Source organism: Oncorhynchus gorbuscha, linkage group LG20, assembly GCF_021184085.1.
Source record: "Oncorhynchus gorbuscha isolate QuinsamMale2020 ecotype Even-year linkage group LG20, OgorEven_v1.0, whole genome shotgun sequence".
In the NCBI taxonomy this organism is placed as follows: Eukaryota; Metazoa; Chordata; class Actinopteri; order Salmoniformes; family Salmonidae; genus Oncorhynchus; species Oncorhynchus gorbuscha.
The window spans coordinates 26,350,360-26,367,445 of NC_060192.1; the positions used below are offsets into that span (position 1 = coordinate 26,350,360).

Genomic DNA, 17,086 nt, shown 5'->3' on the forward strand with positions numbered 1-17,086 from the left:
TAAAATATAAGCCTAATATGCAAGCATGGCAGATTGTATAGCCTATACTAGTAGATATACAATGAAGATCTCATTCGCTGGACACTTGCAGTTGTATTGTCCCCTCATAGTGTCTCCTGCATGGCCGTCATCCACGGTGCCCTCTTATCTAGCAGGAACACGGAGATCATCTCAATTGCATACTCCTTGCGTCCTCTCTCCTCTTCTCCTTCTCAAAACCCATTGGATCAGAAAGTCAAAAGGGGAGGGACCTCTGGCTTTCTAATCCAATGCGTTTTGAAAAGGGGACAAGGAGAGAGGATGCGAGGAGTATGCAATTGAGATCTTCCCACAGTGTGCAGTAAGCCATGGCCTTGCCTGAGGCAGCTAGCTGATCAAGATGGAACACTAAAACACCTTTAAACCTCAGATCAACATTCACCCAAGCACCAAGAGAAAAATACAACCATGAATAGAGCACTGTGCAGCTCATTTCCACGATTACAGTCCCTCTCGTCCAAAGAGCTCTGAAGGCCCTGTCAAGAAGTCTAAAGCAAAGTAATTTCCTGTGTGCTACTTCCTTTTGACAAGCCCTTTCTCTAGCCCTTTCTCTCAAATCTCTTCTACTCCCATCGTCATGAAAAACGACCTATTGTGGAACTTCTAAAAGTGCCAGCCTCAGCCAAGCTGAGGGTTATAGTCAGCCCACTCCTGCTTTCTCACTCTGGAGCTTAATTAAGGTAATGTCTTCCAACCTGCCCTTAACCCCTCCCTTAAGGTTGACTCCTCACCATCTCGTCCCATATCTAGGGAGAATATCAACCAATGGAACCACTGCAGGTCATTTCTTTGGAGCCATGATGTCTTGGACCACTTCTTCACTATGAAACTCTTTCAACAGAGTACACAGCCTGTTCTCTCAGGCAGGGTAGTCATGTTCTCAGTCTTTGTCTGTGGTTACAGAGGATGACGGGGAGTATATTTTTATGGGTGCAGATTACACTCTATGATGGCGGTAGGAATGAAAAAGACAATGGAAACCAGGGGATTAAAAAACCCTTTGTCAGATGAGTGGGGATGGCGCTGAGCCAGATGTGAGCACATAAAAATTATTAATATGCGTCAGTCTGAGTGAACAAAGCATGGCTGAATACGTTAATTTGTACCTGCTCCTCCTCCATACAAAAATACAATTAATATCAGAGTGAAAAAAACACACCAAGCCTGTCTCTGGATCAAAACACTGAGCTCTGTGTGCAGGTTATACTGACCTGTACTACAGCCTGAGCTCTGTGTGCAGGTTATACTGACCTGTACAACAGCCTGAGCTCTGTGTGCAGGTTATACTGACCTGTACAACAGCCTGAGCTCTGTGTGCAGGTTATACTGACCTGTACAACAGCCTGAGCTCTGTGTGCAGATTATACTGACCTGTACAACAGCCTGAGCTCTGTGTGCAGGTTATACTGACCTGTACAACAGCCTGAGCTCTGTGTGCAGGTTATACTGACCTGTACTACAGCCTGAGCTCTCTGTGCAGGTTATACTGACCTGTACTACAGCCTGAGGTCTGTGTGCAGGTTATACTGACCTGTACTACAGCCTGAGCTCTGTGTGCAGGTTATACTGACCTGTACTACAGCCTGAGCTCTGTGTGCAGGTTATACTGACCTGTACTACAGCCTGAGCTCTGTGTGCAGGTTATACTGACCTGTACTACAGCCTGAGCTCTGTGTGCAGGTTATACTGACCTGTACTACAGCCTGTATCTAGGGTACTAAAGCTGCTCCTCTTTATTTAGATACAATCCTAAATCAAAAACGGAGAGGGCAAACATCTAAACATGGTACTGGACCTGTCATGAAACCAGATAGTCCTAAATGTAGAGTTGCCCATTTAAAAAGACTAAGCTAGTTAGGCCAATGCAATTTCGCAATCATTGTATGTTTCATCATGAAACACTTCCCTTTTTCAAAAACAGAATGTCATCTGAACATCTATTGAAGAAACTGCGTTATTATTATGTCGTTTGACTTCTGCCCTGCAAGCCACAATAACCAAGCAGTATTATGAAGAACAAGACAGGCTGGGAACAAAGCGGGGAGGCAGCACTGACAGCCTAGTCCTCAATAACCAAACTCCTCCAGCTTTTAGAGTGAAGCCTGACAATGGCTGCTTTTATCAGAGCCTTGGTGAGCATCAATCTGCGGACTTCTTTCAGAAGCGATTAGGGCCGTTGGGGGGAGGGGGTGGGAGAGGAGAGAGAAACAGCCAGACTCCTGAGCTATGCACACTGACCTAACAGCCCTGGATGACAGGAATGCATCCTCACTGTGCTGTAACACTGCTAAAAATCTGTCTCACTTTAACGCAAACCCCATCACTCGTTCTAACAGAAACACACTGGACTAAAATAACACATACACCATATTAAAGTGTCGACCATCTACACATTTTCTTGTCCATAAGATTGTTTTGCATTGCGTTTGGTGCACCTTGCCTTTGCCTGACATTTGTACTGGCCATTAGGCGTGGGTTCATGCTTGTATGAGCATCAGGGGAACAGACAGCCCTCGTGACTGACTGCAGAACAGACAAATGTATACCATCTAGTGGACACAGAGGGAACTGTACTGTCTAAACGCCATATACCCCCTCAAGCAAGCAGCTGACTGCGCATGCGGTCACCACCACACAGTGTGGTTCCTCATCCATCCTCTCTGGCCCGATCAGAATCACCTTCATCTCATCGGACAGTCTATCCAGCTGTCACAGGATTGGTAAAACAGTGCTGAGGAGTATTTATTTCTTTCATAAAGCCCTTTTGTGGGGAAAAACTCATTCTGATTGGCTGGGCCTGGATCCCCAGTGGGCTGCAACCCGGCCCAGTCTTGTGAAATCTAGGCCCTAATGCATCTATTTCAACTAACTGATTTCCTTATATGAACTCTAACTCAGCAAAATCTTTGAAATTGTTGCATGTTGCATTTATATTTTTGTTCAGTATAATTGATAGTTCAATCATTTGAATTCCACTTCATGCTTTTTTTCTGTGAGATCGATGTGCAGTTTTTGTACAGATAAATCAGATCAGGCCTGAACTGTGCGATGTAGCAGGGAGTTGAAGTTTCCAACAAGCCAATATTCTACATAGTTAATTACCATGTTTTCAGTGCTAAACTACAATGACCATAATCCATTGCACACAAGCTTAAAAACTTGTCCGTTTGTGCGCAGCAGACATGGAGACAGAGAACGCACTATTGAGAGAAATATAAAGCAGTTGCTTCACGAGCCTGAAAATACATGATCTAAGTGATTGATAGTTGGTATTCAGCAGTCTTAAAAGTATGCCTTATTTACTTTGAAGAACAACTAAAATAGTGGTTTTGTCAGACAGCATAGACAGCAGCTCTATAGAGATGAGATGATGACTTGGAATCAAATAAAGTAATTTAACAAAACAAATGTAATATACACAACATCTGAAATATTTATAAAAAGTAATGTGAATGAAATAGTAAGTGATAAGCTGTAATGGGCAGTCACTACCATCATGGGACTTTTATGAATTGTTTTATTCTGTGTTACGGCATTAAACACACATAACATAGTGCATTTTATGTTAAAAAAAATCTATATATAAAAATCTGAACCGAAAACTGTGATCATTTTTATATAATCTAACTGAAATCGAACCGACATTAAAAAGTACTAATGGCTCTATCCAAATAAGAACCATGTAAAAAAAAAAAAAAAATTTAAAAAGCAAGTGCCCTGAATGTCATGTTCCAGCTATGAAACAGCACCTGGTTTGTTTCACATTTTAACGCATTTCGCAAGGCGTGGCGATTATCAGAAAAGAATATGCATTTGTCTTTATAAAAGCGTTTCTGGGGTGAGAAATAATCCTGCTGAAAGTGCTAGCTAAGAGAAACTCACCCAGTGTAGAAAAATCAAAGACTGAGGTAGAGAGCAACAAAAGTTTGCTTGGATTCAGAGGGATGAGGTGATGAAAGCAGAGGCCCAGCAGATGCTGAAGGCTGAGGACTTCTACCGAGGAGTGCAGAAACAGCAGCAGGCAGGCAGGGCTGGAGAAGGATGGATAGAACCGTGCTCAAAGCCCTACAAACCTCTCCCATAAGAACACTCTCTATGTCATGATCCACTTTCAGCCAGACAATACAAACTCTGTGTACCGGTAGTCCTAAATAAAACAAGCCAGGGTGTAGTACAATAGAACTGCTACTAGAATTAGGCTTAGGTGGGTAATGGGTTACTGATTCATGTTTAACTTTTCACATTAACAGTCAAAATCTTTCTTAAACATCTTAAATGGGATGAGATTAGCCCCATCTGCATAATCACAGACAGCCAGTCAGAGAATACGGCACACAGACTAGAGGTCGACCGATAAATCGGAATGGACGATTAATTAGGGCCGATTTCAAGTTTTCATAACAATCGGTAATCGGCATTTTTGGACACCGATTATGGCCGATTACATTGCACTCCACGAGGAGACTGCGCAGCATTCCAGGAGGAGCCATGGTAAGGTGCTAGCTAGCATTAAACTTATCGTATAAAAACAATCAATCTTAACATAATCACTAGTTAACTACACATGGTTGATGATATTACTAGTTTAACTAGCTTGTCCTGTGTTGCATATAAATCGATGCGATGCCTGTTAATTTATCATTGAATCACAGCCTACTTCGCCAAACGGGTGATTTAACAAGAGCTTTCGCGAAAAAAGCAGTCGTTGCACCAATGTGTACCGAACCATAAACATCAACGCCTTTCTTAAAATCAATACACAAGTATATATTTTAAACCTGCATATGTAGTTAATATTGCCTGCTAACATGAATTTCTTTGAACTAGGGAAATTGTGTCACTTCTCTTGCGTTCTGTGCAACAGAGTCAGGGTATATGCAGCAGTTTGGCCCGCCTGGCTCGTTGCGAACTGTGTGAAGACCATTTCTTCCTAACAAAGACAGGCAACTTGGCCAAACGGGGATGATTTGACAAAAGCGCATTTGCGAAAAAAGCACAATCGTAAACATCAATGCCTTTCTTAAAATCAATACACAGAAGTATATATTTTTAAACCTGCATGTTTAATTAAAATAAATTAGTGTTGGCAGGCAATATTAAACTAGGGAAATTGTGTCACTTCTATTGCGTTCATTGCATGCAGAGTCAGGGTATATGCAACAGTTTGGGCCGCCTGGCTTGTTGCTTACAAATTTACCAGAATTTTATGTAATTATGACATAACATTGCAGGTTGTGCAAAGTAACAGGAATATTTAGACTTATGGATGCCACCCAGTAGATAAAATACGTAATGGTTCCGTATTTCACTGAAAAAATAAATGTTTTGTTTTCAAAAGGATAGTTGCCGGATTTGAACATATTAATGACCTAAGGCTCGTATTTCTGTGTTATTATATTATAATTAAGACTATGATTTGATAGACCAGTCTGAGCGGTGGTAGGCAGCAGCAGGTTCGTAAGCATTCATTCAAACAGCACTTTACTGGGTTTGCCAGCAGCTCTTCGCAATGCTTGAAGCATTGTGCCGTTTATGACTTCAAGCCTATCAACTCCCGAGATTAGGCTAGCAATACTAAAGTACCTATTAGAACATCCAATAGTAAAAGGTATATGAAATACAAATGGTATAGCGAGAAATAGTCCTATATTAACTACAACCTAAAACTTCTGACCTGGGAATATTGAAGACTCATGTTAAAAGGAACCACCAGCTTTCATGTGTTCTCATGTTCTGAGCAAGGAACTTAAAAGTTAGTGCAATATGTGCTATGTAAAAAAGCTTTCTTCTTTTACTTTATTTTTGCATTATTTAAACCAAATTGAACATGTTTCATTATACACTGCTCAAAAAAATAAAGGGAACACTTAAACAACACAATGTAACTCCAAGTCAATCACACTTCAGTGAAATCAAACTGTCCACTTAGGAAGCAACACTGATTGACAATAAATTTCACATGCGGTTGTGCAAATGGAATAGACTACAGGTGGAAATTATAGGCAATTAGCAAGACACCCCTAATAAAGGAGTGGTTCTCCAGGTGGTGACCACAGACCACTTCTCAGTTCCTATGCTTCCTGGCTGATGTTTTGGTCACTTTTGAATGCTGGCGGTGCTTTCACTCTAGTGGTAGCATGAGACGGAGTCTAAAACCCACACAAGTGGCTCAGGTAGTGCAGCTCATCCAGGATGGCACATCAATGCGAGCTGTGGCAAGAAGGTTTGCTGTGTCTGTCAGCGTAGTGTCCAGAGCATGGAGGCGCTACCAGGAGACAGGCCAGTACATCAGGAGACGTGGAGGAGGCCGTAGGAGGGCAACAACTCAGCAGCAGGACCGCTACCTCCGCCTTTGTGCAAGGAGGAGCAGGAGGAGCACTGCCAGAGCCCTGCAAAATGACCTCCAGCAGGCCACAAATGTGCATGTGTCTCCTCAAACGGTCAGAAACAAACTCCATGAGGGTGGTATGAGGGCCCGACGTCCACAGGTGGGGGTTGTGCTTACAGCCCAACACTGTGCAGGACGTTTGGCATTTACCAGAGAACACGAAGATTGGCAAATTCGCCACTGGCGCCCTGTGCTCTTCACAGATGAAAGCAGGTTCACACTGAGCACATGTGACAGACGTGACAGAGTCTGGAGACGCCATGGAGAACGTTCTGCTGCCTGCATCATCCTCCAGCATGACCGGTTTGGCGGTGGGTCAGTCATGGTGTGGGGTGGCATTTCTTTGGGGGGGCCGCACTGCCCTCCATGTGCTCGCCAGAGGTAGCCTGACTGAGTTAGGCTAGGTCACAGGGATCAATTCAGGGCAGTACAAAAAAAGACCTTTGACAAAACCAATCGTCACACCGTATGTGGTTGAGGACAGAAGAAAGAGTTGGCTTTAGAAAATACAGATTCACCCCAGTGTACAGGGTTGAATAGACATTGGATTTAGGTACTCGAGTTCATATGTGGACAGCAGAAGTGTAGCGCCGCATACAGATGTAGATTTGCCAATTGGGGTACATCGATGCAACAGATGGAAGCTGGTGAAAGCGAAAATGGGGGAAACAAACCTTGCCAACAGCACACGTTCCCATGAGCTTGCTATTAAGAGTGCCTAGAAGAGTCAACTGTCCACCTCAAAAGAAGGTTTGCAGCAGTCTAGTGTTTGCTGGCCAACAACTGTCGCATTAGGAGTATCACCTTGCCAAGTGATGCACTGAAATGTTCCTGCCTTTTTAGTGCATTGTTACTACCTCCATCTGGACATGAAATGTACATTATAGTGCTCCTACTTAAATTGAAAAGACACTTTGCTTAGCACAGAATGAAAGAGAAATAAAACACCTCAACTCCCACAATACACTCACTAAAAGCCAGTCAAGCTGCTGTATGGTTTATTCATTACAACAGCACTCAAAATAGTGATGCTGGAGAGCTGAAGCTACTGTTGGTTGGGAGGGGAGGAATGATGACAAACCCATTATGCCAATAATAACTGCCCATCTGTGCGTTTGATTAAGCCATCAACCTCTCCCCCCCATCAGCTTGTGGTCTACTCTCGCTCCACTGCACCACGTTGTCCAGTCCAGCGGCACGCTCTCTGGCCAAAGACTGCCACTGCCTAGCAACTATTCCTTGATGCTCATTAGGAGGTAGCAAGCTGCGTGACAACAGAGGGACATGCTGGTCCAGTAGGCTTCAACGGTGTCCAGATTTTCATAGCTTCATGCTGTTTCTATACCATACCGGGGTATACGGTACTACCGGCAGTGCAAGTCTTTCCAAACTTCCCATAACGAACAGTAGCTAAATGCTAACAAGTGCAAGCAAACAAACTAATTGCAAGGACAGACAACCCAGCGTATTATACAACTATCTCAATAGGCTACTGAAAGTTTGCTACACGCACAAAACAAATAATTAAGAAGGGAGGGGTGGGAGAATGAGGGGTTGGTGTTGTACTGTTTTTGTTATATCTGAAAATCTATAAATAAAGTTTAAATATATAAAATAATAATAATTAGACAGCAGGGATCTTGATCCAGGAGATTGACTGTCTCTGCTGTAACCAAGAAGCTTGATCTTGAGCAAGTTAGCTACTTAGCTCACCAAATGCTGGAGCCCTGAGCTGTAGAGAATCTTAGATAGTTAAACCTATAGTTTAAGATAAGATATTTAGCTGTCAAACAGCTGTAGTGAATTTAAATTGTAACTCTTGCACAACAGTGGATCGTCATGTCCCAAAAGATTCCGTTTGCTCTTTGATAAAAAACTTACCACATGGCTGGCTTAATCAGCTGCTTTGGGGAACAGCTTCATAATGAAACAATAATGCAACAGGTGAACTGAAGAACGCGATCTGCTTTATCTATTAACCTAGCGCACAAGTCGACTGCAGGTATTTATTTAAAAATAAAGAATAAGCTAGAAATTGTTTCAACGGTTTTGAAAGTCATACCCCTGTATAGCGCTCAAGTGCAGGGCTCTATCTACAGTGTGACAATTTTACTGGCATATGCGGCTAAATATTTTTCTGTGGGATGTGTTTTTTATTTTTATTTAAGCGCACCAGTGAGCCTAGAAAAATGTACAATTCTAGCTTTATTACCTCAAATATTTGTAATTGTGCTCCTAAATTTCTTTGTGCGCGTGCCTACATTTGAACTTAGGCGCACACTTGCTCCTTGTATTTTTGTTTTGTTTTTAAAGGCCAGCGTAGAGTCCTGCCAAGCCTATGATCCGGCAGCCTCAAACTACTGCTTAGCTTCAAAAGGACTGGACACAATATAATAAGGAAATACAAACTTTACAAAAGGGAAACCAGAAAACCACACGACTGAAGCATTGCCCGTTAAGATCTGTTGTTGTGGTTATGGTCATGGAAATGACTGAAGGCAGGATTAGGTTAGACATCACAGCAACTTGTTTTGGTGGAAAGAAATACAATTTGTTAAAAAAAAAAAAAAAAACTATACTTGAGTAGTCAGAGCTCATCATTCTAATAAACCATAGGTCAAAATGCACTGACACAGATTCTAGTTAGAGATAAATCTGTAACATTGTGTCATGAAAGCATTTCTAATTGAGGCACTCCACTGAAATCTTCATGAAGTGCTCCGAGAAGACAAAATCCCTGAACAGCTGCTGCAACACACAGGAAGGCACAAAGGACAGGGGCTTAGAGAAGCCTAGCTGACTACACCATAGAGGACTCAGAAAAATACAGTCATGAGAGCAGCAGAATTGAAAATAGTCAACAGTCATGATGTTGTGAGAAATCTCCCCTGGCTCTCCACAATCACACAACTTCCTAATTCATTACCGTTGACGATAGTAACTGGCTTACAGATAAAACTCCACTCACAGCTTGAAATAAGGCATTAGTCACTTGGTACAAAAACAACACGTCCCAAAGAGGGGCCTGGAGACAGGCCCAAAGAGGCAGCCATTTACCCAGCAACAGGGGGACAATGACAGCCCTCTGACAGACTGAGTCATGGATACACGCTGTAACCCAACCTGAATCACTGCTGCAGCATGGTCAACAGCTAAGTTAGCCCACACACACTGAGCTGCATGAACACTCCATACTGAGTCCATGTCTTTGACTCACTTTAAGATGGAATCATGAATGTTACTTAACAGGCAAGTTAAAGTTAAAATAGAAACAGAATATTGCAAATGATGCAAGAGGTAGAAACTCAGACTATCAAAAAGGAAATATTATTTTTGTTTAAAACCACAATTTCTGTCTCTGTTCGTAAGAGAAAGCAAGCAGACCTGACAGAAATGAGAATTAAAAATATTTAATGTCGTTAGACTAACTTCATATATTAATTAAGAGATGAGATAATTACTAACGTTACATGTTCACAGAACGGCTAAAACCCAGAACGGCTAAAATGAGCCACTTCAGAGGAAAGTGAGGAACGTTGAATGATTGTGTGTATAGATGTAGAATAAATTTTGGACATACATTGCACAGTACCTGTCGTGCAGTCCGAGGGACATCGTCTCCCCTCTGTGTACAGGGTGCTCCATGCCCTCGCCAAAACCACACCACTGAAAAACAGGTGAACAATACATTAATGATATTGTCAGGGCTCTTCAAAGGTCATTTAGGTGATAATACAATCATCAACCCCTTCGCCTGTACACATGAATAGCCTAAAGAAAGTTTGTGGAGTGTTTGGAAAATCTAAGACCGGTTCAGTCCTATCCTACTTCTCCACTGGCACCTTCTGTCCCAGTGAAAGCCGAAGCTCAGGGCTGCGAGACCGCAAACTGGAAATGGGAGATGGACAATCTACACTACTTTAACAGTTGTCACAGTGCTACCCCCATTGCCAACACTGACTGACTCCTAGCCAAACCCCGTTCCCCTGTTTAGTTTCAAAGTCATAAAATGCAATAGGCTAATCCCTTCCTGTAGTGCATTTGTTTTCAAACTCGCATTATAAACCGGGTAGTGTGGGTCCTGGATGCGGATTGACTATAAGAAATATCAGACAATATAACACGGGTATGACACAAAATAGGTGTTTACTGTTCTATTCATGCCAGTAACCAGTTTATAATAGCAATAAGGCTCGGGCGATATACCGTAGAGCCCCCCCCCCCCGCCCCCGAAATACCAACGCCACAGCTTAACCTGTTACTCCTACCCCCCTACTTTTTCGAATATTCTGTTAAAAACCGCGCAACATTTCAGCGCCCTGCTGCTCATGCCAGGAATATAGTATATGCATATGATTAGTATGTGTGGATAGAAAACACTCAGACGTTTATAAAACTGGTTAAATCACTGCTGTGACTATAACAGAACGTGCGTTTCATCGAAAAGTGCAGGAAAATCTGATCACTGAAAATGGAAATAAATATCCATGCGCCACGTCCAGGAATTGTTAAAGGTGAACCGAATTAAATGAGGCCGAGGTTGCAGTACCTACAGCTTCCACACGATGTCTAGAGTCTTGTCATTTGCTTCGGCTTTGATTCTTGGTCAAACCGAATCAAGGGAACCGATTCCCTCCGGTCTCCGACCGGATGTTTTGGTTGAGATTTCTCCTGACATTTTTTCCAGACGGACACCTATAGAATTTACATCACCTCATGATGAATTTTATCGCTTATTAACGTGTACTAATACCTAAAGTTGCATTACAAAAGTATTTCGAAGTGTTTTGTGAAAGTTTATCGTCGACTTTTTTAATTTTAAAAAATGACGTTACGTTATGAAACGCTATTTTTTTCGTTTATCACACAGTCTTCATAGATCGATATCTAGGCTATATATGGACCGATTTAATCGAAGAAAAAAAAGACCCAATAGTGATTATGGGACATCTAGGAGTGCCAACAAAGAAGATGGTCAAAGGTAATGAATGTTTTATATTTTATTGTGCGGTTTGTGTAGCGCCGACTATGCTAATTATTTTGTTTACGTCCCCTGCGGGTCTTTTGGGGTGTTACATGCTATCAGATAATAGCTTCTCATGCTTTCACCGAAAAGCATTTAAAAAATCTGACTTGTTGCCTGGATTTACAACGAGTGTAGCTTTAATTCAATACCCTGCATGTGTATTTTAATGAACGTTTGAGTTTTAACTAATACTATTAGCATTTAGCGTAGAGCATTTGCATTTCCAGATCTCTAGATGGGACGCCTGCGTGCCAGGTAGGAGCAAGAGGTTAAGTTAAGTATTACTATGTGTCAAATAAATTATATCCAGGTCTGGCCTCCAGCTATGCATTTGGTTTGATAACTTGCTTGTTAAGTGGCTTGATGTCAAGATCAAGCTTCTTGGTTACAGCAGAGACATTCAATCCCTTCCTGGATCAAGATCGCTGCATCCAATTATTGTGGAAATAGCGCCCCTTGTGTGCACTTCCGGTAATACCGTATAACCCGGTATGGTACAGAAACAACATGACCATATGAAAATCTGGACACCACCCATCCCAAATAAGGCACCTCAGGATATAACCCTGCTGGGCATGAATTTTAAGCCCGCGACATTCAGGCCCTACCCAGGCCTGATAGCCAAATTTAAGGCCCTGCCTGGAACCAAAAATAACTTCCTCCTTTAGCAAATCCATTATAAATGTTGGGCCCATCGGGCTCGTGTCGCGTAGCAGATCTCTACCTCGTGGTTTGTGTTATTAGCAATATTGCTCAAATATAGTCGTTCAAAATTCTACATTTAAGACTTTGTTTCACCTTTTTCCTAATTAACCTCATTATAAAATATTTTCAATAAGAGAGATAGGGTTGACCAAGTGGCACAGTGGTCTTAGGCACTGCATCTCAGTGCTAGAGGCGTCGCTACAGACCCTGGTTCGATTCCAGGCTGTATCACAACCGGCCATGATTGGGAGTCCCATGGGGCGGCACACAATTGGCCCAGTGTCGCCCGGGTTAGGCCGTCATTGTAAATAAGAATTTATTCTCAACTGACTTGCCTAATTAAATAAAGGTTAAACACATGACAATGAAATGTTGTACAATGAAATAAGCAACAAATATTTATCTCCCAAATTTCCACAAGGCCAGGTGGACAGAGCTCAGCTCTGCCTCCTCTCTTTTTCCATTTCTTAGCAGCATGAGCATATGGCCTTTCTATTAATATTTCAGACTCATATTTTGGGGCGTTGTCTGCCATCTGTCCTCCCTGCACCCCACTGTTCAGCTTGGTCATGATTACAGTGGAGATCAGATGGGGTGATAATTGCAGCACAGTCTGTGTGGATAGTTCCCCCACCAGGGGTCTACATAGTCAGACAGAAGGACATTGGAAGAGAGGTGACAGAAAATTAAAAGCGAGTAGATAATATAGCAGTTAGTCTGCTACCTATAATAAAAGGTGACAACACCTGTGGCTTCCACACCATCCAAGCTAATTGTAGGTGCGCATAGTGGCATTAAAATTGTACAATTATGTAGCTACATTGCATATCCTAATGACTTAAAAGTAGTGACAGAAATCTCTTCCTACTAGTCACCATTCAGATGCATATCAAAGTAGTTGGAGTTGTCATACACGCAGTGCAACAAAGGCTGGGACATGACATCACTCAACAAGTTCTCATTTACAATTACGTCCTGGTCAAGATAAAGCAAAGCAGTTCGACAGGTACAACAACACAGAGTTACACATGGAGTAAAACAAACATACAGCCAATAATACAGTAGAAAAATAAGTCTATATACAATGTGAGCAAATGAGGTGAGATAAGGGGGGTAAAGGTAAGAAAAAGGCCATGGTGGCGAAGTAAATACAATATAGCAAGTAAAAAAATAAATAATAATAAACACTGGAATGGTAGATTTGCAGTGGAAGAATGTGCAAAGTAGAGATAGAAATAATGGGGGTGCAAAGGAGCAAAATAAATAAATAAATACAGTAGGGGGAGAAGTAGTTGTTTGGGCTAAATTATAGATGGGTTATGTACAGGTGCAGTAATCTTTGAGCTGCTCTGACAGCTGGTGCTTAAAGCTAGTGAGGGAGATAAGTGTTTCCAGTTTCAGAGATGTTTGCAGTTTGTTCCAGTCATTGGCAGCAGAGAACTGTAAGGAGAGGCGGCCAAAGTAAGAATTGGTTTTGGGGGTGACCAGAGAAATATACCTGCTGGAGCGCGTGCTACAGGTGGGTGCTGCTATGGTGACCAGCGAGGTGAGATAAGGGGGGACTTTACCGAGCAGGGTCTTGTAGATGACCTGGAGCCAGTGGGTTTGGCGACAAGTATGAAGCGAGGGCCAGCCAACGAGAGCGTACAGGTTGCAGTGTTGGGTAGTATATGAGGTTTGGGTGACAAAACGGATGGCACTGTGATAGACTGCATCAAATTTATTGAGTAGGGTATTGGAGGCTATTTTTGTAAATGACATCGCCGAAGTCGAGGATCAGTAGGATGGTCAGTTTTACAAGTGTATGTTTGGCAGCATGAGTGAAGGATGCTTTATTGCAAAATAGGAAGCAAATTCTAGATTTAACTTTGGATTGGAGATGCTTATTGTGAGTCTGGAAGGAGAGTTTACAGTCTGACCAGACACCTAGTTATTTGAAGTTGTCCACATATTCTAAGTCAGAACCGTCCAGAATAGTGATGTTGGACGGGCGGGCAGGTAGCGATCGGTTGAAGAGCATGCATTTAGTTTTAATGAAATTCCTCCTGATCTTGAAAGTTTCCACCTGAGGACATGATTGTAGGTCAGGCTAAGCCAGGAGAGGGCAACCTTGAAGAACTAAACTACTAGGCCTAGACAGGACAAACAAGGTTCAACCATGATCCTCCATCCAGAGAGGCCAAAACACAAAGCCAATCAGTGGCCATCTTGGACATGGCACGTTACTTGTTATTTTTGCAGGTCAGCGGCAAAGGGCCCTTTGACTGTGAACAATGTGTAGGCTACTTTCTCCAGTCACACTCAGGACAAAGAACACAAAAACACATAAAACATGGCCAACATTGAGAAAAACTAAGTCTGGCTTAGCAGACTAAACGCCACTCCATGGAGAAGGAAGTTTATGATGACTGCACCAACAGAGTGAAACAGAGACCAGGCTTTGTGGGATCGAGCTCCGACTACATTGATTCACCCAAGGTCAAAACTTTCAATCAGGAAACGCCTACACTATGTCTATGTTTGTCATCTGTACTTGCATGACTTTGTTTGCTGAAATACTTTGAGATTCAATTGACACATGCGCATTTGCACTGAGTTGTCATCTTTGAGACAGAAACGAGCAAAAGGTTGGTGGTTGTATTTGATTCACGTTTATTGAAAAAGTATGATTTCAGCAAAGAAAGTCCAGCAACTACAGAGGACACATGTAAATCATGAAACGCCTACCATTTTACCTTTAAGTATTGACCATGGCTGAATCGATGTCACCGGAGCTCAATTCCACAAAGCCTGGTCTCTGCTCCACTCTGTTGGTGAAGTTCATCATAAACTTCCTTCACCGTGGAGTTCAGTCCACTAGGTCTGGCTAGCCTTTAGCCTACACAGAGGTTTTGAAGTATACTGTGTAGCCTACTGTACATGCTATGTAGTTGCCACATGTGCACAGATCTGACAAACATGTATCAAAAGACCAATTGGCATTACACTAAAAAGGGCTCATGTGATGGGTGATGGTCTGCTGCTTCCATAATGATATACTGATTTTGAAAACAAATACGTGCATGCTCCATTGGGGCAGGTAACTAACTCAGTTAGCGTTTTGGATGTTGTCTCGTATGGCAATCCTCATGACACCAGCTCCTCCGATAAACACATCCACCTTCTGAGTGCACCTATACCGACCCTATATTACAAACAAATTATTTACACGAGAAGGTCTTCTGACAGGTGATGCACAAATTGTCGAGCAATTGAGTCGGTCAAATTTCACATGGTTAAAGGTCATTAAATCATTAGCTAATGTCAGTCATTACGTTAACATAGATAAAGAGCAGCAAGAATGACATTTGGAACTAGAAAAAAGGACAGCGCCCAGTCGACGCCCTCAATTCAATTGAATATTCTAAACCTCAGTCTGTCACGCCGATATCGTGGTAACAAGGTAAATTATTATTAATAATTATCCATGCCTCACTTTCCTGGCGTTCATACTAGCTAACCAAAATATCAAATAGATAACAGTTAACCTGCTGCTGTACAGTCAACCGTTAGCTAGCTTTAAGTTTAACAACAAGTTAACCCCAGCGTAGCCATGCATGGAGGACATGACTACACATGTTTATTGGAAACTTCTAAAACTTTCACTAGCTTGCTAGCTGTCTAGCTAGCTACCTGGTATGACCACCACTGTTCAGAAAGTCTGAAAGTTAGATAGCTAACGTTAGCTAGTTGTAACTACAGGCTGGATGGCTAGCTAGCTGTAACTACAGGCTGGATAGTTAGTTACAACACATCTTTATTCCAAACATTCATGATCACCTAAGTGAAAAGCTAAGGCAACAATTAGAAATAACGGTGGAACGTATATTTAGCTAGTTAGCTATCGTAGGGTGCTTAAACCCATTAAGCAGTGTCAATGTATACCAACTTCGCCGGGCGAGAGCATTTGTAGGAAGGACAAACCCCACAGCATGGCTACCCGTGAAGTTAGTTAGCCAGCTGAAGCTACATCTTAAGCTACTTAGCTAGCTAGCTACTTCTTTAGCTAGTTACCCGTAATTGAAAACGTTGGGTTGCGTTTTATGTTGTATTCAACATTATACATATAAAAGGAGAATTTAAAAGACATTCTATAAACTTTTAAATAGCGAAATTCCTACCTGATACGTCCTTGTTTTCTTCTTAAACCCTCAAATCCTCTCTACCCATAGATCTCACTAAGGTCCGCCTCCAACCTATCCAATGGTCGTTTGCAAGGAACGTGACGTAGCCACGCTGGTAAATGGTAGGATCATACGGCAATATTTTTCATAGTCGCAAAACTTAAATACCAAACAAAGTAGACGTGGTCCAGCTGGTGGTAGAATATGCCATTTACTGGAGTTGTGAAACCTCATAGAAGAAATAAGAGTTCTGTAAATATCGATCTTGTTGGTTTTTATTTATAAATCAATTGTATTGATAGCAATTTTTTGGAATTGTTTTTAACCAGATTAAGTGTGTTTTATTTCTGAGTCTGGTCTGAACCCCTGCAATTGAATTGGTTCGCTGAACCACACTCTTTCCTTCAGACCTGAAGACTATGTTTGCTACCCAAGCAAATGACTACTAACCACTGTTTCAATAAGTTTGGGGTGATTGTGATGAGCCTTGCTATGCAAGGGTTGTTACACTATCCCCTCTATTCAGAGAGTGAATTCCCACACTTCACTATACCAAGTCTCTTATGTGTACAGTACATGGCATGCCTCTCTGATGGCTTCACAGTCGGCCACCATTGTAGCAAACAGTGAAACACCCATTGTGGAACTCGAAACTAGGTATACATTGCCAAACACTGGTCCAAAAGGTTTAAACCACTTGAGCTGTTCTTGTCTATTAATGTTCTGTATTATGTCATGGTTCATGTTTTGTGTGAACCCCAGGAA

General features: G+C 42.1%; 1 protein-coding gene across 5 annotated transcripts in view; it reads right to left on the reverse strand.

The window, feature by feature from the left end:
* Nucleotides 1-16,451, reverse strand: part of LOC124007098 (kelch-like protein 13) — a 66,924-nt gene extending 50,473 nt beyond the window's left edge. For 2 of the 5 annotated variants that reach the window (XM_046317400.1, XM_046317396.1), the window contains exons 1-2: nucleotides 16,319-16,451; nucleotides 10,020-10,093 (exon numbers count right to left, since the gene is read on the reverse strand). In XM_046317400.1, coding sequence (XP_046173356.1) covers nucleotides 10,020-10,072 — 53 coding nt within the window. In that variant the 5' untranslated portion in view covers nucleotides 10,073-10,093; nucleotides 16,319-16,451. Of the gene's footprint in view, nucleotides 1-10,007; nucleotides 10,094-16,318 lie in introns of all 5 variants that reach the window. The other 3 variants (XM_046317399.1, XM_046317395.1, XM_046317401.1) reach the window with 2 other exon arrangements.
* Nucleotides 16,452-17,086: the final 635 nt, after the last annotated feature.